General features: G+C 33.2%; 1 protein-coding gene across 1 annotated transcript; it reads left to right on the top strand.

Moving 5' to 3' along the window:
* The first annotated feature begins 205 nt into the window (after positions 1 to 205).
* LOC127086129 (probable leucine-rich repeat receptor-like serine/threonine-protein kinase At3g14840) lies at positions 206 to 9,642 on the top strand. Its single transcript, XM_051026842.1, has 24 exons — positions 206 to 846; positions 1,064 to 1,238; positions 1,699 to 1,770; positions 1,897 to 1,968; positions 2,148 to 2,219; positions 2,335 to 2,406; positions 2,534 to 2,605; positions 2,709 to 2,780; positions 2,883 to 2,954; positions 3,052 to 3,126; positions 3,227 to 3,298; positions 3,515 to 3,589; positions 4,213 to 4,272; positions 5,056 to 5,118; positions 5,200 to 5,235; positions 5,349 to 5,383; positions 6,079 to 6,458; positions 6,745 to 6,943; positions 7,038 to 7,169; positions 7,455 to 7,573; positions 7,688 to 7,898; positions 8,016 to 8,253; positions 8,392 to 8,542; positions 8,999 to 9,642. The coding sequence occupies exons 1-24, from the start codon at positions 750 to 752 to the stop codon at positions 9,398 to 9,400; spliced, it is 3,024 nt and encodes a 1,007-aa protein (XP_050882799.1). The 5' UTR covers positions 206 to 749; the 3' UTR covers positions 9,401 to 9,642.
* Positions 9,643 to 23,748: the final 14,106 nt, after the last annotated feature.

The following is a 23,748-nucleotide window of genomic DNA, read 5'->3' as shown; positions in this document are numbered from 1 at the left end:
TAATTTTTGACACTTTCAATTCAAAATCACATGTATAATAGTCTAAATGACGTTTGTTTTTTTTAAAATAATGACGTTTGATTTTGACACTTTCAATTCAATAACACATGCATATTATAATATGCTTTTTCTGGGCCATTTCCATCCTCAATCTTTAAATATATGTCTCATGACTCATCACTGTGGCAATCATCAATGGTTATTAAACATCTTTGACCTTAAAATAATTGTCATTAGTTTGTTTTGTTTGTGCCTGATTCATCAGTTTACTTTATAAAATTGTTGATGATCTCATTTTTTTGTCTGAATATAATAAAATTTTAAAATGATGCTTAAATTAAAAAAAATCTCGATCAAACTAGTTATTCCTAAACAGTTTTAGGGATTAGATTGACCGTTTCGAAAGGACTAATATGATTGATGGCTTTTGCATTTGCCATATCAATAATTTTAAAGAATAAATTGACACCACAGTGTCATGTAAGTACTTATCAATAACAAAAAGTTGCACAGATATTTGTAATGCTCGGATGCAGGTTGAACACACAATTGTCCTTTTCTTAACACTTAATATTAATGTGCGGGTTTAGCCGCCAATCTCTGTAGAACTAGACAATAACATAAAAAATTTACACCACCCTTATAAATATGCATTTTCAAAGTCCAAATACACACTATATATATGTTCAGACTCTCTACCTCTAAATTATTGATTTATTTCAACTTCTCTTTTCCTTGTTAATATTAACATGAACACTTCCCCTCAATTTTTCTTCCTTTCACTCATTGCCATATGGCTCATATCTCTAACTGCTTTTGGAGCTACTACTATTCACCCGGACGAAAGTATGATATGTATTTCTACCATATCTCCCAAATCATAAAGAAATTTCTTCAATCTGATCTTTCTTTTCTAGTATATTTATCTAAGAATTCATGTTAGTTTAAATATCATGTACTTTCCTGCTCATATAGAAATTCTGTATATATATTTAATAACATGTGTCTGTTGATTAGACATTTTTAAGTACTTAGCTGATAGCTTCTGAATTTGTATATTTAGAGAAAGCTCTTGAAGATATAGCTATATCACTTGGTAAGAAGGATTGGAACTTCGACATAGATCCATGCAGCAACAAACCTAACTGGTTTACGCCTCCCATACCCAAAATCTTAGAAAACAATGTAACCTGTAACTGCTCTGTTCCCGGGGACAACTTCTGTCATGTTACTATAATGTAAGTCTCATTTTCGTGGAAATGACCCTTTTCTATCACCACTTCTAAATCTAGTTAAGTCGATTTGAGTATTTTTTCATTTACAGTAGCAATCTAGTATTTACATTGATATAGCGGCAGGCGTTGATATTCTATACAGTATGTATATACACACGAGTTAGATCGGTTAATTCCATGTAGCAAACTTAATTGATATGCTTATACCCTACCATTAAATTAATGTTCTCATCATTATACATCTATACAATTGCTATACCATGTAATAAAGTTAAGATTTTAAAGTAAAATCAATATTATCAAACATATGCGTTTTTGTTAAAAATGTTTGACATATAGTAAAGTCAGCTTTAAAACTTTGTTGCAGAAGAACTTGTTGCAATTTTTTCTTGTAAATCTATGAACTAAGAAACATAAAATTAATTTTTCTTAATAACTTTTTTATGGAAAAATGTACATACAGAAGTTTGAAAGGGCAAAATCTTCAAGGCACTCTTCCACGGGAACTGAACAGGTTGCAATACCTTCAAATTATGTACGTGTTTCTCACACTTTTCCACATCCAATTAACCATATTATTGAACTTGTTTTAGATCTTCAACCACATATATCTATTGCGTGACAAACTCTTTCTCTCCCACTCCCGCTCCCTCTATTACAGTGACCTCTCTCGCAATTACTTGAACGGTACAATTCCTAAAGAATGGGGCTCCATGACAAATCTTCTAAACATGTATGATTTGACTCTTATTTTTCTTTTCTGGTTTTTAATCATGGATTGTTCTATATGAATCTTCTAAAACTTTACCTATTTATTCTTTTTTCCCACTCTTTGCATTCATTTTCTTGTAAACTTGTAGTAATTACATTAAAAAAATAACCTAATGACAACATGTTTCGTAATCATCATAGTAATCTCCTTGGAAATCGATTAACGGGTTCAATACCGAAAGAGATTGCAAATATATCAACACTGATTCAGTTGTGAGTTTCTCATTATCCCACTTGGCTAAAAAAGTCTATTTCATAAGTACATAAACATGTTTGTGTTCAATCGAAAGAGTTTTAGTCAAACTTAACTTTAACCTGAAATGGATAGGGAGTTAACGGCCAATCAAATGTCTGGAAATATTACTTCTGAGCTTGGGAATCTACCCCAGATTCGAACACTGTAAGTACTTTATTATTTTCCTTAATTGACGTCCTCCTCCAAATATGAAAACCTAGTGTTTAAAGTCTACTTTGATTTTCATGGCTTAGAATCATAATTTCCTGTTTTGTTTTTTAATTATATATAGGCGATTTTCCTCTAACAATTTTTCTGGAGAGCTACCTGCGACATTGGCCAAGCTCACTACATTGCAAGATTTGTAAGCTTGAAATTTTTATGGTGACATTTAGTGATGACTGGTGGCTAAATTAAAAAAATGATTTTTATGATGATTCATATTTTCATGCCCTTTATCAATGCAGCCAAATTTCGGACAACCAATTCTCGGGAAAGATACCCGATTTTATTCAGAACTGGACTAATATCAATACGCTGTATGCACTCTACTTTTTTATCTTTAATTTTCCTATATAATTGCTTTTGTATTGCTTGACTTCAAAAAAGAAAATTATTCATGGTTACTTTACTTTTGACAGAATCATTCAAGGGAGTGGATTAAGTGGACCAATTCCTTCCAAAATTTCACTTTTGAGAAACTTAACTGATTTGTATGTATGATATTTTATATACTGATAAAGCATGGGATGGAGTTTAATTTTCATTTTAATTATGTTTACTTAGCTTCGGTTCAACTGTGATATTCAGGAGAATTAGTGATTTAAATGGATCTGAATATGCACCTTTGCCACAACTTAATAATATGACATCGTTAAGCAAACTGTGAGTTGATTATTCTGTCTCTTTCAGAAATAGAAAAAAAAAACAGAAAAAGAAAAATTGACACTTATAACATATCGTTGTCTATCTTATTGTTTCACAGGATTCTAAGGAATTGCAACATCAATGGAACTCTACCTGAATACCTTAGGACTATGACATCATTAAAAATCTTGTAATTGCTACATTTTATTTCATTATAGCTAACTATTAAAGTTTCTTTTGTAAGTTTAGCGTATTATGTAACCTTGGTATCTTTGTATTTGTAATTAATGTTTGGATAGATATGACATTTTTATAGCTCTCCAGCTTATTATATTGCTTGAATGTCTTTTATGACAAATTTTCTCTGTAGTTTTTTAACTCATTCTCAATATGACATCACTTTCAGAGATTTCAGCTTTAACAAATTCAGTGGAACAGTTCCAAGTACCTACGCTGACATAAACAACGTTATGAACTACATGTAAGAAATTCATCATAGTTTCTTTTTGCGTATATTTTTAATCACATTTCTGTTGGCTACTTTACGCCTATAATTCTAGTTTCAACTTTCAGTTCGAAGTAGGATAGCTGAATAATCCTACTTAGATTCAAACCAAGTTTTCAATGTTATACTAAAAGGATGAGTCATGTTGAAATTTAGTTAGTTATATGGTTGCAATACTTGAAGTTGCAGGAATATTTCTGCTCATTGTATTTTTGGTATGTTTTAAAGCTGCAAAAATATCCGCCATTGATTTTATTTCTACAGTTCAGGAAATGTATTTGCACCTTTCTGAAGCAACTTTTGTGTCAAAAGGATCACATGCCATTTCTATCTGAAAAGGAAGTGACAATATACAAAGTGTGATAACGAGTGTCAAAGTGATATGTTTAGGATTTTTTGTTATTTCATTGGTCTTAGTCGGTGTCTAAGAATTGAAACACTTTTATATATAGAAGGGTCCCTCGAGACAGTTGTATAAATCAATTCAATCCTTCTAATAAAAGAAGAGATGAATGGGTGTGATTAAAGATGACTAGCTTATTTCCCTCAAGAAATATTAAGATTTGCATACTAATATCTTGACATTCTTTTTTGGGCAGATTTTTAACTGGAAACCTTCTCACTGGACCGATACCTCCTTGGAAAACGAACATCTACGTGTAAGTTATTTTTTAATACTACTTGTATGATTCCTTGGATTGAATAAACAATGTACTTTATTTATGTTGCAAATATATTATAATTTAGGGTTGACCCATGGAATTTCCAACAAGTTTCTCAGGTTGAGACAACTGAAAGTAGTTCGACTCATTGAGTCGAAAAGAGATGAGTTGTATTGAATGAGAATCACCATAAACACCCTTCTGCTCTTGCTTTGAAGGCAGTGTTTTTGGAAATATGAATCTCCTCTTCATTGTTGACTGAGGAACTGTCAGTCATGATGAAACAGAGGCGCGAGCTACAAAGATCTATTTTGATACCAAGTTGAAAGACACTATAGAAGAATAATTCTCAATTGTTTTGATTTGTGCATGTATTTCTCTTTCTTAAATAAAGATAGAGATAGAATCCTAAATTTATACAGGGATCTTAAATTTAATTACATGATTCTAACAAAAAAATAGGAAGAACTATACAAGGAAATAATATATGTACAACACAAAAATATTAACAGTACTATTCTGAATATTTTCTGCAAAAGTTACTAAGCAACACTATTCTGTAGTATAGTGCAGTAGTTGTCTTACTATGTGTATGCATTGGCTTATATAAGCATTGTAGAAGATTTTTTTAAAAAAAAATTCTTAGAGATTTCTATAGTTATTCTCTTTCTATGTTTAGGAACCCTAGTTGTATAATCTTGGTAGGAAAAGAGTCTATCGTTAAGTCTCTGATTGTTGTATTATTCATATTCTGAATCAAATTTTATGACCTGTATGTAGAGATCTTTCATACAATAACTTCAGCATCAGCCAAGGGAATCAGATATGTCAAAATGATAAAGTGTAAGAATCCCTGCATTTGTGTGCATTTGTTTGCAAACTTAACAACCTTTCTGAGACACCACTTTTTCTAATATGTCACAGAAACTCGTTTTCTACCTCATGGGCAAACAAGAACATGTAAGTTTGGTCTTACAAATATATATATTTCCATTTCTCTCTTATTATTTTTTAATCTTATCTTATTATACTAATCATGCTAACATGTTCTATTCCTTACATCATTCTCTCAGAGGAACAGTTTCGTGTTTGAGCGAATGCACCAAACGTGAGTTTCTTCATGGTCACTTTCATATAGACAGCTAAAATTTATATATTTTTGCATTTTTTTTAAACTTAGAGGTACAAGAGCAGAGGACCAAAGACAGCCATGCTTCTTACCAAAGCATGTTCTAATATTCTAAACATGCATAGAAGATCAATGATTTAAAATATCAGCCCAAGAAGAAACGACATGCTTTGATAGGAGTTATATCTTGTCTTTCTATTGGTACTTTATCAAATGATTTAGGTTAGGAAAACTCTCCACTCGATTTATCCGCAGACCATTTACTGATCTTGATTCCACAAAAATGTTTCTTATTAGAGGCATAAGTGGAAAGGGTTTTCTTTTAGTGCTTAGGTTCCCTAAATTTACTTTACAATAATTCAAGCATGACATTGTGTAGACTTTTCAGCTCAAACAGAAATTTTGTTGGTTGAAAATGACAAATGTGTTGTCTTCTTTTTGCCTAAATTTACTTTGGAAACACTACAATCAGGCTGTGTGTAGAAAAAATATCAGCAGAAATAAACCGTGAGTTTGTTTGACTAGCTAGAGTTATATAACCTACCATAACAGAAACGTGATAGTTAGAGAGAGAGAGAATTAGTATAAATATAAAATTTCAAGGAATATATTTTTTGTTATTTTTCTGTTTCCTTAATATTTCCAAAGTCACTCACATGATCTGCTCAATCCAGCCTCCTACTCCCTTTATATAAACTGTGGTGGACAGCAAGAAACAGTTAACAGAACAAGTTATAATGGCGATTCAGATTCACCTGGACCAGCTAAATTCCATGTCAGTCCAACAGGAAATTGGGCATTTAGCACCACTGGTATATTCATTGATAGTGACCAACTCGGAGAAACTTATTCCCCGCAAAATGTCACTACACTTACTATGGCAGATGCTGATTTGTACATGAATGCTCGTGGTTCTGCTATTTCTTTGACTTATTATGGGTTTTGCCTGGCAAATGGAAGCTACACAGTAAATCTACATTTTGCTGAAATAATGTTCAGAGATGACCAAACTTATGGTAGTCTTGGAAGACGTGTATTTGATATCTACCTTCAGGTACATGGTTTAACAATTTTATTTCATCAGTCACTTGGTGTTTCATAAAAATAAAATAAAAATTAAGGTCATTAGTCGAGTGATCACTGTTCCTATAAAGGGATACTGACGATTAAAAAATGTAGAATATGTCAATAAAGATTGAATATTTTTCTGATCAAAAGTTCCCTTGTTTGGCATTATTTATAAAATCAAATTGTACAATATTTCTAATACAAATCAGCGATTAGAATTCTTGTAGGTTGTAATCATCATGAAATATTAAGGTTGTGATTGAATGTTACAGGGAAAGCCGGTGCAAAAGGACTTCAATATTGCCAAAGAAGCAGGAGGAGTTGGTAAGAAAGTCATAAAACCGTTCAAAGATGTTGTTGTTACAAGTAATACCTTGGAGATTCGTTTGTATTGGGCTGGAAAAGGGACACAGTCTCTCCCAAATAGATCAGTATTTGGTCCTCTTATATCTGCCATATCAGTGGAATCTGGTGGGTTATACTTTCTACATTCCTAATCTTATACTATGATCTCCATGTTATGTATGATCTAATATTTAAAATGCCTCGTAAAATAATCAAGCAGACTCTCCACCTGGAAGCATATCTGCAGGAGCTGTGGTTGGAATTGTGGTTGCAGCAACAATTGTTATCATTCTAGTATTTGGTATACTTTGGTGGAAAGGATGTTTTGGAAAGAAAAACTCATTAGCAAAAGGTGATTACAAATGAATTTCTTTTCTTGCCACTATTAATTTATTATCAAACTTTTTGCTAACACATGAATAATTCATGCGATAAAAAAAACTGCGCATGTTGTGTAACCCAGTAAAGTTTGAATATGTACTTTTAGTAGTATATCGTGTTATTGAATGTGAGACTGGTTTTGTTTTGGTAAAAGAAAGTTGCATGCTTACAAAAAATGGATTGTCTATGCAGAGTGTCGGTCTGTAATTTTCTTAGTGTAAGAGATCTTTGATCGTTCTTTTACTTCAATTAACAGACTTGAAGAGTTTAGACGTTCAAACGGGTATATTTACCTTACGACAAATCAAAGCAGCTACAAATAACTTTGATATTTCCAATAAGATTGGAGAAGGAGGATTTGGTCCTGTTTACAAGGTATCTTGCATTCCAAATCCTCTTGAGTGTCATGCTTTTATTGTATATTTATACATGTATTTTTCAGAAAATTCTTTTTAAACTTCTAACTAAATAGCACTTCTGAAAATGCAGGGATATTTACCCAATGGGACATTGATAGCAGTAAAGCAACTTTCTTCTAAATCAAAGCAAGGGAATCGTGAGTTTTTAAATGAGATAGGCATGATTTCTGCTTTGCAACACCCTTATCTCGTTAAACTCCATGGCTGCTGTGTGGAGGGAGATCAGTTGTTGCTGGTATATGAATACTTGGAAAACAATAGTTTAGCTCGTGCTTTATTTGGTAATTTTTCCTATATGGTCTAATTCAGGTTTCTATTTATGTGATAGTCTACAATCTTAACTTAGCACATGACTATGTGGTATCATTTTCTGATTTTCATTACATGTACAAATAAAGGTCCAGAGAAACACCAAATTAAATTAGATTGGCCAACAAGGCAGAAGATTTGTGTTGGTATTGCTAGAGGTTTGGCATACCTCCATGAAGAATCAAGACTGAAGGTTGTTCACAGGGACATCAAGGCCACTAATGTATTGCTTGATACCAATCTTGACCCAAAGATATCTGATTTTGGTTTGGCCAAGCTTGATGAGGAGGACAATACTCACATTAGTACTAGAATTGCCGGGACCTAGTGAGTTACTATAATTCTTGCCTCTCCTAGTTTATTAAAATGTACTGCAAAAGTTATCGAATTCAATTCAAACTGTATATTTTTATTAACTAAAAGTCTGATATCAAGTCATTTCAATGAAACTTTCCAATTATGTAGTGGATACATGGCTCCTGAATATGCAATGCATGGTTATTTGACGGACAAAGCAGATGTTTATAGTTTTGGAATTGTTGCCTTGGAAGTCGTTAGTGGAAGGAACAACACCCTTCATCGGACAAAGGAGGAAGCATTCTATCTTCTTGATTGGGTAACTCTTATGATGTTCTCCTTTGGTCATGTAAATTTGATTATATCCACTGTACTATCTACTTACACTTTGTTCCGTGTCATATATATTGTTCATTTTTCATCTAATAGTTCAATTCTAAAAGAGAATAAAATCATTTATCCCTTTTCTTGTTCAGACCTACAAGAAGACACAGCAACTTAGCCAAAATATTAATTAACAGAATGCTAATTTTGAAAATATTTTGAAAATTTCTTCGTAAAGAATACATTTCATAGAAGGACAATGAAGGGATAAAAAAAGGATGTACTTTTAATATTTCTAGAAGAGTAGTTGTACAAAACCTTTCATGATTACTATCAATTTCTAAAATCTTTATATCATGAACATCTAATTGACATACTAGTGGCATCAATTTGGTGTGAATGACTGGGTTTCAAGTCAAACTATTCTTTATTTTATTTCCCCTTTCAACAGGCACATTTGTTGAAAGAGAGGGGTGACCTAATGGAGCTAGTTGATAGAAGATTAGGTTCAGATTTCAACAAAAAGGAAGCTATGGCGGTAATCAATGTGGCTCTCCTATGCACGAATGTGACTTCAAACCTTAGGCCGTCCATGTCGTCGGTGGTGAGTTTCCTTGAAGGAAGGAATGCGGTTCCAGAATTTGTTTCAGATTCAAGTGAAGTAATGGATGAAAAGAAGTTGGAAGTAATGAGGAAGTATTACTATCAGATAGAAGAAAATAAGATAAGCAATACGTCAGAAACACAAAGTCAGAGTCTATTTAGTGATGGGCCATGGACTGCTTCATCTTCATCAGCGGTAGACCTTTATCCTCTCCATGTTGATTCTTCCTATTTGAAGGAAAGAAATTAAGAGTATTTGTTGATAAATAATTGCATCTGCCAGCTTCATGCCCTGCTACTGTGCCATGTTTTGAAACCATGGTGTATATCTTCCTATATTGAAAACATTAGATGAGCTTTAACTTGTGACATTCAAATATGCAAATAGTTAGTGCCATTTGATTCCATTATAATTTGTCTCTCTTAATTTGTATCCATACCGTGATATTATTATTCAATTTATATATCAATAAAGCCAATTGATACTCCTAAGATATAGTGCAAGTGATTGATGCACAAGTGTGCGAGCTTTGTAAGCTCAAGAGTAAGGATTTTGATTTTTAATCATGAATGCGCAGATGTGATTTTGTTATTATTTTTATATTGAATTTTAATTATTTTAAGAATTTTTGTGTGATAAATCTAGTCAATATATTTATTTTATAATAATTTATTTTGACAAATATAATCAATATTTTTTTATCAACAATATGAATTAATTATAAAAAAGAAAATATATGCTCTTAAGTTGAGAGCTACATACATATAAAGTTTATTTTTATGAATTTAAATTATTATAAAAGCTATCATTAGTGATTTAATTTTTATTTTAAATCTCATGTTTTTTATTTTATTTTTATATTTGTACCTATTTTAGGTATTTGTTTTAAGTTGTTTAGGTATGACTACGGTGTGATGTGCAATATTAATATATTTTGTTTGTTAATTTTAAAATTGTTAAAAATTTAAATTTTATTATATAAAACTACAATAAAAAGATTGTTGTTATAATTTATGTGAAATTTTTAATGATGGGCAAATAGTTGATATATATTGATATAATTATTTTAAACTTATAATTAAAAAATAATTGTAAGACAAATATAAATAATGTGAATTTTTTATTTAAATAATTCAATTTTTCAATTTTTTTTCCAGAATAAGCCACATTCAGATTGACTTCTAAATTATCTCACATTCTAAAAAAAACGTCCCCACATAAGTGTTAGATGACTTGACGCCTACCCTTAAATTTAAAGATGAGGCGCTAATTGAATTGACTGCCAATCCAATTGACGTCTGTGTAAATAATGAAAGGAAACGTCAATTGGTCTAACTCTTGTTTGTATTATGTAATTTTTGTTGTTGTATAAATAGAGGTGTGTTGTGATTTATTTTTCCACCTCTCTTTTCATTATATTGCAAACATGGTTCGTCTTCGTCGCTACTATGAGAAAGTGATTTATTCGATAGACAAGCATCCGATGGAGATGCTCTTCTGGAACATCTGTCGTTTCGAACAACTACAGAGGGAGTTGGTTCGTTGGTTAGACGGAAACATACCTGAAGGCGAAAAAGTTAGAAGTATTGAGAGACACGATGTCGTACGTGGATGGATGTGAGTTAAAAATGATAAGGATGCGAGAGAAATGATTTTTGAACAAAATGGTATCAGTTTGATTGTTGTAATCAGTTAGAAATGTTTTTTTAATTGTTGTGGTTAAGTATTTTTTTTATCTGTTTTGATATTTGTTGTTTGTGTTTATTCAAACCTGTTCGTTTTTAAGTGTGTTTAAGTTAGGGTGATGTTTGTTGTTAACATTGTTGTAACAAAAAGTTATTAATATATTTACTTTAACGATTATTATCTCTAAATAATATATTTACTTTTTTTGTTGCAGATTGTCGACTCATGGTATGAGTTACAACAATGTCTTAGACATTGTATTATCCAATATCGCAATCTCTTGGATCACCTTCGACCAACAAATGTATTGTCGTTAACCAAATTAATTCGTACTAATTTCTTTATAAAGTGACTCATTTTATAATCTAATATATTTTCACTTTTCAGTTCATTTGGCGTCCATATCTAAACTTGGATCATGACTATGAAATCAACGAGCAAGATGCAGCCGTTTGGACTGGATGCACACCGATTATAAGGTTCACCATTGTGGAGACGCACCATAGTGACCGTGTTAAATTGCAGTTCAGTATGCTTCAACACATCCCATATCCCCTGTCAAACCTCGGAGAATGGCATCTACGAAAAGTTAACGACCAATGGAACTTTAACCCTTGGCAAAGCTTTGCTAGATCTGAGTGTCGAAAATGGAAGCACCGACAAGACCATGTCTTAACTGACGATGTGATGCCAACTGAAGAAAAACGAACTCGTAAGTATATGACTTGGTACAGATCGGTTGGATTTGGGTTCCTCGTCAGGGATAAATACCTATACGACCCACACCAGGTAACTTACACACAAGAAGGTTCAACATCTAACCCACAACATTGCCGGACTGATTATTCACACCCCCTACCCATCAAAATTATCGGCCCACAAACAGACAAGCCTACGACCTTAACATGTCAAGCACCTGACCACAATACCAAGAGCATACCCCGTACCACCACCAACAAAAAGATCATCATCAAGATACCCAACATCGATATGCATCCAACACATCACCCTACCATAGCCGCCTTAGCCAAAATACTCAATGATCATTTAACATCAACCGTCTTTCCTCCTACTATAGCCAAGAAGCCCAAACATCACAAAACCAAAACATGCAACAACCATATGGCTACCAAACACCACAACAACCATTTCAACCTTTCCTCGACGCATCATTCACACCAATGTTAACATAACTACTCTAGCATGGGTCACGAACTTAGCTATGGCGGTATCGCTTCATTGCATACACATGACTACGCAGATTTGTCTGAATATCTTAGGGAATCTTCTGCAGGTGATGTTCTTGGGCCATCAAATCCTCAAACACCTAAGGTGAATCATTAACATGGGTTATGACCATGCGTTCGGGTAGCTAGGGGATGTGGTACCGGAGGTCGGTTAGGTCATCCCGATCAACGATATTAGTCCTTTTGATATTTGTATGTAAATGCATATTAATACCAATTGGTCTGATTTCGACTTTTATATAAAATATACATTGTTTTTCAAAAAAAAATTACACAACACACATAGGTGCCAGACCAATTGGCCCCTCTTAAACCTAACACATATGCGTCAATTGGATTGGCATCACTAGGTGCATAAGCCAATCCAATTTGCGCCACCTCTTTAACTTAGAGAGCAGACGCCAATTCATCTCGCATCAGTTCTCTAAAGTGGGTTATTTTGGAAAATTATCTGAAATATGAGTTACTTTGATTTTTTTTTTTTAAAATATGGATTGTTTTAGTAAAAAATTCAAATAATATTCATTAAAATTTATGAAAACAACATATTTTTGTCTTTGCCAAAGTTTGAATCCATGACCTTTCACAAAGAATAAATATGCTTTTTTCCTTTAAAAAGTGAAAATGATTTTTTTTTTTTGAATAATCATGTTTTTCCAAAAAAATTCTCTAAATAACCATTTTAAAAAATACCAAACTTACAATGTTTTAAACAAGAAAAATTCGCCCTTAAGATGATGTGTCACTTTATGTGACGCATGCACTCATTTTTTTGTCTAAGGCGCGATAGCCTCTAACGCATACTCATGGGTCATACCATTGTCTGTGACGCTTTCATACCTCTATTTTGCCCTAGTCTTTTTCAATTTTTCATCTGTCTCGTGCTTAAATCATCTGCATGCATGATTATCTTGTTATCCAATTAGGTAATTCATTTTAGCGTTTCATTTATCACATTTTGCATAATTCGTAAGTGGGTCAAAAATTTGGTAATAATGGATTTAATTAGTTTAAGTGGGTTTTTGAGACATGTTATTTGGTGATTATTCATATTTATTTCTCATATTACTTGTGGTGCAGATCATCTCTTTATTTGAGATTCATGGTTATCAGAGGGATTTGAATGATTGTTACTTAACTCAGAAGTTTCTTTGAATTCAAAGAAAAAGGCAAAGTTGGAATAAAAAAAAAATTCATTCATTTATTGAAAATTCATAGTACAATGCATATTGCTTGAGATACAAATGAAAATAATGGATAACAAGAAAAGAGGATAAACAAACTACATCTTTTGGGTACAATTGACTTTTTGGTCAACTGTTGACTTTTGTTCAATTGTTGACTATTAACTCGATTTTGACTCTTGAATTTTCTTAGACCTATTGTACAAGCATTTTATCAAAAAATTCATCATTATTCATAAAAAATGACTTATGTCATGATTATGTCACATGCTAATTTTCAATAATTTATATCTTCCATCAAGCTTCACTTCCATGGCTTGTTCTTCACTTTCCAATACTGCTTCAAGTTCATTATTTCACTACAATGCTCAATTTGCTGCAAGGAAGTAGGTAAACCAAGTTAGAAATTCATATCATGGATTAAAATCATCAAAATTCTATGGAAAGGTCATGAAAAAATTCAGCACTACACAAAGATTCCGAACCATGTAGTGAATTCAATACTTATTTTTTTAACACTTCCCAACATTGATTCATGCTGAAAAAATCAGAATTTGATTCATGAGTTAAAACCATTCAAAAGTGCTTATTTTCAACATAAAATCACTTCTCAAAAGTACTTAAAGTCATGGATAATTCACAAAAAAATCAAGGCAAAAGTGGTGAAAAATCAAAGGCAAAAACATTCAAAATTTTCAAGTTTCATGCATAATTCCTAGTGACCTTTTGCCTTACATTCCAACTTGGTACTTTTTCAAAATCCAAGCATCATTTGTCTCCAACTACCTATGCATTCACAAACCATTCAATTACACAATTAACCATTAACTACCATAACTACCAAACTGACACAATAACTTTCAAACAAACACAAATCACAACTTTCATTTTAACATTTAATCATAATCATTCTTAACAATCAACCAAAGGGTTGAAATTATTGATTCGCAACTAAAGTTTAAATTAATTCCAAACCATTAATAAACCTTTTACTTGGATCACAATCCAAGGGTGCTCGTTCATTTACAAAGCCTATATAAACATGTCATTTCTCACAATTTTGGACCCAACTAACCTAACTAGAAAAACTAACTTAACTTATATTAACCCATTCTCCCACCATTTTTTATCAAGTTCTCTCATCATTCTCTTCTTTCTTCACTCCCTCACCACCACCAAAGTTCATATTCATCACCATCTAGAATTTCACATTGAAATTTTAAATTTGGTGGAACTTAGCCACAGTCTAATTTCAACAAACCATTACTCAAACATTCAACAATTCACACATTATCATCAATAATCATCATTCAAAGTTCGTCAAGATTCAAGCATGTTCATTAATATTCTACATTCAAGATTCATCTTCTACATTCATCATTTATATTCAACCATAATTATCAAGCGATTAATTGGATTAAAAAACTTTACTTTGAAATTTTACGAGTTTCTCTTTGGTAAATTCGCCGACGATTATTTGCAACAATAACCGGAGGAATCCTCCCCTCCGTTGGTAAGCTTTAAACTACTTTCCGATTCATTGCATATTTACCGTTCTTGAACTTTCTTTGCCTTGCTTGTGATGAATATGATAATTGTGGTTCCTTCCTTCTTCTCCCTTCTTCTAATTTAATCATGCCCCACAGAGAGAATTAGAGAATTTCGATACTAACAAACTATTCATGATCCAAAACAGTCCCATAATTATTCATATCCTAAGAAAACCGAAGAAATCTAAATCAATTCATATTCATATCCAAAATTTCCTTCAAATCATAAACCATACCATAAAATCTGATTCAAGCTCAACAATACCAAAAAACCGCATTAAACCATATACATATCAAGAATCCAACCATAACCATTTCCTAAAATCAATTCAATTACGCACATGGTGTAACACCCATTTTCTACCCCAAAATACTTAACATATAACCAGAGTAAATAAGCACGCATATAAACAAAAGGGCGTCACATCGATGTTTTCAAAAACTAAAAGCTTTCAAAAACCAACATCATTCATCATCAATATACAATACACCTGGTCATTTAAAATAACACATTTCACTTATCATGAATATTCAAGAATATGCGTTCGCAGCGGAAAATAATGAATATTCATGCATTTCATAAAATGATCCATATCCCATACCATGATCACCTCTCAATAATCTCCTCGAGAATATTTGGCACTATGGTCTCTCAAACCACAACTTTCAAATAAACATGTTCACAAGTAATAACATAATACGTATCCAAATCAGATATGAGTTCAATACTAACAATCTACCCCGTGTTACATGACCAGAGCATTGACTCATTACCTAGTCTTCAACTAAAATACGGAAACTCTCCGGCTAATCTCGAGTGAGCTACCGTCCACTTACTTCAGCAATACTACTCTGGAGTATCTGCACGATGTCATGTAAAGCAACATTCAAACAGAAGGGTGAGAATTCAAATCATTATGAAGAAGTATAATAAGGCACAATGATTAAATCAACAATGAACGAAATTCATCACACCTTGTATAACCATGTAAATAATACTAACCAACATTTATTTCACATGTTTCAAGCATACATCAAAACTTAAGGAGTATAATATTCAAATTCGATATTATATTCCCAAAAATACACATAACTACAATTATCACATAATCACATACTTTGCCAAGTTATGTATCCAAACATCATCAAACTCAATTACCATATCTCATACACACATCACAATCACAATAATGCATACACTCAATTATCACATAACTCTAATGTGACTCAATGCAAGACATGTGACTCTATGCATGTGGTACCGCAATATGAACCCAACGTTTCACCGCTTTCCGATTCAATATCTAGAATCCAAGCCACGCTTCCGATCCGGACAAGATCAAAGCCACTACGTCTATTTCCAATTAATGATCAACGTCTACTACGCCTATTTCCAATTAAGGATCAACGTATGCTACGCCTATTTCCATTCAAGGATCAACGTCTACTACGCCTATTTCCAATTAAGGATCAACGTATGCTACGCCTATTTCCATTCAAGGATCAACGTCTAATACCATGTGAACCCACAGTTTCACCGCTTCCACCATGAAGCCGACCATGCCATGAATGAATGTACAAATACCAACACATATACAATTAAGATCATCTCTACCATCTTAACATTCCACATATCACCATAATTCAACTCTATGAATTATCCACCAGTGGTACATATACACATTCATAACAATATATCATTCACAAATATAGGCTAATTATCAACTACGCACACTAGATCTCATTGCAAATGAATACAACTTTTTAAAATCTCAATTTTTCATTTTTTCAACAGTGGTAACCGGTTAACGCTCGGTGGGTAACCGGTTAACACAAAACAGAGCAAGTAACCGGTTAACGCTCGGGGGGTAACCGGTTAACATAAAACAGAATCAATTTCCTGCGCAGATTTTTAGCAAGTAACTGGTTAACGCTCGGTGGGTAACCAGTTAACACAAAACAGAATGCAGAATTTTCTGCGTTTTTCATCGTTAGAGGACTTTCGGACCTCCGATTTCGATTCCGTAAAAAGCCAAACGTTCAGAAAATTATAACTTATACAATACTCTAAGTATATAACATTAATTTGCAGTTTTAACACAATCAAATCACCACAAATCACGAATACTCATCAAAACCTAACAATTTCAAACAACCATACAAAATTAGGGATTTTAACCTAAACATACTTCTACCCATTGACCCAATCATACTAACTCATAATAATAAGGATTCTCCCCCTTACCTCTTCAATTTTCTGGAAACCCTGACTTCTCTCTTGTTCTTCCCCTCTTCTCCTTACTTTTCCTCTTCTCTTTCTCTATTGCCGTCAAATGATCAAAATAATCCTACTCCTCACTCTCCTCATCTTTTATATACTAGTATTCTATTTGAGCTTAAAGAATGATACCTCTAATTTAATTATTAGGCCCAATAAAACCTAGTATTATAATATCTCTATTTAATTCAAATAAATTAAACCAACTCAAAATGCACACCAAGTTAATTAATTCAATTATTCATTATATCTCATATCAACTAAATAATTAATTAACACACCAAATTAATTAATAAAATCAATTATTATACTACCTAACAATCAATTAATTACTTAACACTCCAAATAAATAAAATAAAATATAGTAATAATAATATAATAAATAATTACTAAAATTGAGTTGTTACACATGGAAACATTTACCACAAAATAAATAACACCCCTAACTCCATTTCTTGACCAACTTAAAACAAAAAAGAAAATAAACTTGGTATGTGAACCTCATACATGTTATGTGAATCAGTCTATGAAGAGAGTGAACAATAGTCTATGAACAGAAAACGTAATTAACAAAAAGGAAGTAAAAGAAGGGAAAAGAAAAGAAGCTAAAGCAAATCAAAAGAAACAGCCTAAACCATTTGCCCAGTTTCAACGAAAAGGCGAAACTATTTGTAGTTTTGTGAATCAGTCTTTCTTCAAAGTTTTGTTCTTTAGTTATCATTCTCTTCCTCCACATGCGGTCACTGTTGTCATAAGCGCAAGTGAGGAAACCTTAGCAGTTATCTTTTCCACCTAAAGATTAGGCTAATCTATTTAATCTTGGCCTGAAGACACGAGCTTTTGCTAAGGAGAAGAGCAAGCAGATCCGATCCTGGCATCTGCAGCATAGGACCTCACATTTTATAAGGTCTCAAAATTTGTTTTTTTTATAAAATTAATAAAAATAAATAAAATATTATTAAAAAAACTTAATAATTAAAAAAATATTATAATAAAAATTTAATACATATAAAAATTAAGATCGATCAAAACTCAAAATAATTATAATTAAATTTATTTTTAATTAATATATAATTGTATTTTTGATATATTTTTTTAATTATTATAATTATATTTTGTAAGAAATTTAAACTTATTTTTAAAATTAGAACGGGCCTCCGATATCATTTGGCCGAGAGCAAGGTTCTCCAGGTTGGTGTTGTTCAGTCCAAGGCAACTGCAGGAGATTGCCTATGGGATACCACGGGAAACAGCTAAACTGATGTACCAAGATGAAAGTTGGTCTTTTCGATTTTAGGCGAATTGAAGTTTCTCCGTTGTTGTTAGTTCAGTATGGCTTTTTCTCAGTCAAACATAAGGCTCTTTCAGCATTGAATGTGACACTAACTAGCCTGAGTTTTAATACATGGCTTTTCCCACCTTCATACAATCCCCGACAGTTTTAATTTTTTTAATAATTATTGTTTTATTTTATTTTAACCATCTTTGTAGCACATTTAAATAGACATTAAATAAACATTAAAAACACATACTAAATGCACATGAAAATATATGATCCATTTTATTAGATTTTAATTAGGTTACATTTTAATTGATTCTCCTTTTAATTTCAATTATTGGTATTTCAGGAGTTAGGGTTTATACATGTTAAATCCAATTCTTAATGCCTTTAGTTTCCTCGTAGTTTTACATGTTAGATGTATGATTCTTAGCATGATCCCTTATTGATTAACTAGTAGATCAAATTTATTTTGATCAATTAATTACATTGGTGATATCAGACTTTTGTATGACTTTCATGAACAATTGCATGCTCCACTTTACACCTGCATTATGTTGGATCCATAAAGTCAAATTCAAGATTTATATTCAAGATCCCGAAGATAGGAGGACGTCAAGACTTGATCATGTTGAGATGCATTTCATTTCTTCAAGCACACCTTGTCTCATCCCTTTCAAAGCATTGAAAATTTATTTTAAACTTCAAACACCTGTTAATTATGATGCGAATTGTGCGCCACATGCCTTAAGCAATGAAGAAGAATGAGAGGGATTATTCTTACCCTTGTTCTTAATGTCTTTGAATACGGGACGTAGGCCCAAATTATTCAAATTATTCGTCTCCATTCATAGACTTTAATACGATTCAAATCAAAACTCTTTTCAATCTTCATCCTCATACCAAACTTCAACAATCAACATCCATAACACCTTTCTCTTTGGACTAAAATACTATACTCTTTGGATACCCATAGAACTCTTGAGCTTAATCACCTTCTCTTGGTTAATCATGTCCTTCATGGGTTAATCACCTTCTCATGGTTAAACACCTATCTCTGAACCATATCCTTCTCTTTGGGTTAATCACCTTCTCATGTTTAAGACCCCTTCATGCATGTTTGTCTTATTAGACCCATGCTTAGACAAACCCCTCATTCTCATGCATGCTTAGGCAAAAGAATCGTTATAATCTGTTCCTTAGCAGACTGACTAAAATCTTAGAGCATCCGATCTAGGATCAGAATCAGCTAACGTCAAAGCACTTCTAGGATACGATTATAATTATTCCTTAAAAATAACCAACAAATACGTAGTTTTATACCATGAACTATGAAGCTCTGATTTTCTCATTACACTATGAGAATACATATGCATGCGGGTTTGAACCCTTGGCGAGCACATTAATTAAAAAATTATTTTTTCTCCTTAATTAAAAGCAATCACAAGCAACAATTAGATAATAACCCACATCCGTACAAAGAACAATCAAAATGGTTCTCATTGAATACAACGGATGTGAGAGGTGCTAATACATCTCTCTTGCATAACCGACTTCCTTACCCTTTTTCTATTTCCCTTGGTTTTTATTGATATTTTTCCTTTGTCTTAGAATAAATAAAATTCAGTGGCGTCTCTGTTGTATTTTCGAGCGTGCGATGCGCTCGAATATTTTTCACAGCGCGACAACTGGTGACTGCTTGCTAGGACTACCTAGTAGGCTAGAGACTCTGTTGGGGAGTCCCTGGGTAAGTCAATCCTAGTTTTGATTGTTTTCCTTGCATGTTTGAGTGTTTATCTTTATTGTTTTACTTGCTTTGTCTTTATTTTATTTTATCGCATTTTTTATTGCTTTATATATTTATCATATTTTGGCTATTTGTTATATTCCCTATTGTAGGTTGGGATTCATGTTGTTACATGAGAGTAAAACTCTATACCCGAGCTTGAGTATACACAGAAGATAGTAAGTTGTAAATTCATGTTGACCTCCTTGATGTTATGTCTCGATTATGACCAACACGAGACGTCACGCCTAAAGTAGATCCTTCTGGGAGCATCATTGTCTTATGAGTCACTCGTTTAAGACAATGATATCTCAAAATGGGTCTATGACTCTAGGGAACATTTTAGGAACCTCCTTCTTTTAATAATAGAACCTACCTGCAAGAGGGATATGGTTTTTTTTGGCAGGAAACTTAAGACTATACCTGTAACACCCCAATAAAATAAAATAATTATTTAAATTGAATTAATAGTATAATATTAATTTAATTGAATAATTGGGTTATTTTATTATTGGAATAAAATAAATTGGAATATTATTATTGGATTATAATTATTATTATTTTGGAATAATAATTATTGGATTTTAATATTATTATTGGAAAATATATAAGTGGAATAAGGAAATAGGGTTCATTTGGAAAATAAGTTTTTCACGTGAAACTCAGAGAAGCTGCAGAGAAGAGAAAAAGGGCAAAGAGACAGAGCAAGGGCTGAAGGATTGGAGAAGAGCTTGAAGCTTAGAGATTTTTGCCGGATTAATCAGGTAAGGGGGGTTTATCGTCGATTAATGGGTATTATGGGATAATATGTAATGGGTAGTGATAAGCCGTCGACTTAACCCTAATTGGGACTGTATATGCTGAATTTGATGTTGGATAAACGGTGGTAAAACCTGTAAATTGAATCGGTAGTGGTGTAAGTCGTAAATGTTAGACTAGGACACGAATTCCAGTTAAAAACTTGAATCGGCGCTACCAATTTATAGGGCAAATTGTTCTGTTTAGAGACGGTCGTAGTTGAGGAAACGGCCGGAAAACCTGTGAAACGTAAGCTAACGGAACCCTGGAAAACTCAGAAAAATCTGAGTCTGCGCGCGAGCGGTCGACCATAGGGTCGGCGTGCGCTGACCCGTGAGGCATGCGCTGACTGCATGCGTCGACGCATGGTAGTTTTGCGCCGACCAGTGAGCTAAGCGTCGACTGTATGCGTCGACGCATAGGGCTTTTGCGCTGACTCCCTCCAGTTGAGTAGAGTCCTTGCGCCGACCTGTGAGCTTTGAGCTGTGGAAAAATTGATATAGTATGTTGCAGAGTGGAAAAATGGATAGTTTAATGTTGTGTACATAATTGAGAGCTGGCCTATGTTGGCACATGATGTGATAGGGATTATACCCCGCTGTTGTGAGCAGTATAAGTATTAGTAGAGAGTGCTAATACTGTGTTTAATTTATTTACATGATAATGATGTGTTGATGATGTATGATGGCATGCATAATGATGTGAATGTATGTATTATGCCTGTGTTGTGAATGGACGGTTGTATGGCTTAGAGTGTGAGCTTATGTCCGTTGTGAATTGTTGTTGATGCTGCATTGCTAGATGATTAGCGTGCATAGCATAGCCTTCGGGGTTGTAGCTAATTCCCATGGTGAGGAATTAGTGAGTGAATCATTGTGGATTTGTTGTTGATGTTTGCATACTAGATGATTAGTGTGCATAGTCTAGCCTTCGGGGCTGTAGCTAATTCCCATGGTGAGGAATTAGTGAGTGAGTCATTAGATCTCAATGAGTGGGACTAATGAGCTTAGTAGCCGTGTCCGGAGGGATCGGTGAGCTTGAACTATATGTTCAAGAATAGTCGGTACCGCATGTGTAGAGTCTCATTGCATAATGAATGTATGGCATATAATATGAATGGATGTATTCCAGTATTATATGTGTGTGGTGTGTTGTGTTGTTGATGTGGATTATGGTCGAGAATCTACTGTTAAGTATGTTGTTGGAACGGATATTGCTGTTGCTGAATGCGTAGCATGATTAGGGTGATTTAATGCGTGAATTACTTAACATTACATAATGTTGTATAATGCTTATTTATTGATTGAGGAACTCACCCTTACACCTATTTTTCAGGTAACGAGAAATGAATCGAGTAGAAGCTAATGCTTGGAGTCTAGAGTAGTTCTTATGGGTCATGCTCTGATAGATGTAACATCGGGAGGGGGTGTTTTAACTAAGTTGTTATTGGTTGTTGAATGATTTACATGTATTGTGTTACATGTTTTACTTGATGTAGAATTTATTCCGCCGCGAATTATGCAAAGAATCTTATTTTAATTGAATAAATGAGCATGACAGGATAATATGATGAACGTTGAAAAATGATTGTGTGACACCCTTCGGGGCATAATTACTCTGATGAATATATTGTTATTTTAATTATAATAATTTGGGGTATTTAGAAGGGTGTTACAATACCCACCTTGAAAATCATGAATACGTCGAACCTTTGAACTTGCATTAAGAAGTATATACACATTATCCAGAATGTGTCAAACTTTTAAACATATATTATCGCATACTATTATTGCATCATCATATATATACCGAACCTTTTGAACCTAAATCATTTTATCATCAAACCTTTGAATCATTTAAACAAAAAATACTGCATATCTGTTTGCACTTCATCCACATGAAAAAGCCATATGCATCATTTCCAGGGAATTCCAAATTGCCAATCATTGTTGAACATTCAAAAATGATAAAATCATACAAAAGAGATACATACCATATTCAAAACACATTTATTTCCAAGTATATTAAATTGACTTGGTTCATGTTTTAATATCATCAATAAGGTGTCTCCCATCTCCTTTACCACCATTGACAATCTTAACAGGTTATCTTGTTGAGGTTTTGTGGTGTCAATATTGTGTTGTGGACCAGAACAACTACCTTTCATGCTTGCACAACCCAAAACAAATATCTCAAATATTTCTAACTGATTTAAATTTGGATGGATTAGTACACCCATCAATTTCAATTGTCGCATCATAAAAACAACTAGAACACAATACATAAATTTAAATACACAAACAACAATAACACACAACACAAAATTTTTAAACCAAACTTATACTTACCTCAATCACATCCCAGGTACATTTCTCCCGCATATCCTCTATCAACTTCTCCCGCCCCTCCTAAATCAACCTCTCTCGCTACTCCTGATGCACCCTCTCCCGCTCCTCTTGGATCAACTTCCTGCGTACCGCTTGGATCAACGTCTCATGCTCCTCCTAATGAACCCCCCGGTTCCTCCTGAGTGACTCTCTCCCGCACCTCCTGAGTCAACTTCTTATGCTCATTTTCTAATGCTTCTTATATCCTATAACCCACTCCTTAATCAACAATCTCTTCTATTTCTTTCTTGCGTAATACTTTGTTACTCTTTGAAGATAGTGAAGGAGAATAGCGATCCAAAATGCAGCGGAATTTAAAATTTTCTCCTTTAGTGATCCTTACGAATGGGCATGATCAGTGATATAATCATTACCTCTTGGGACGATTGAAACCTTTGATGC

Source organism: Lathyrus oleraceus, chromosome 5 (genome assembly GCF_024323335.1).
Source record: "Lathyrus oleraceus cultivar Zhongwan6 chromosome 5, CAAS_Psat_ZW6_1.0, whole genome shotgun sequence".
Taxonomy (NCBI): Eukaryota; Viridiplantae; Streptophyta; class Magnoliopsida; order Fabales; family Fabaceae; genus Lathyrus; species Lathyrus oleraceus.
The sequence above is the reverse complement of the archived record's forward strand: the minus strand, read 5'-3'. Positions and strand labels throughout refer to the sequence as shown.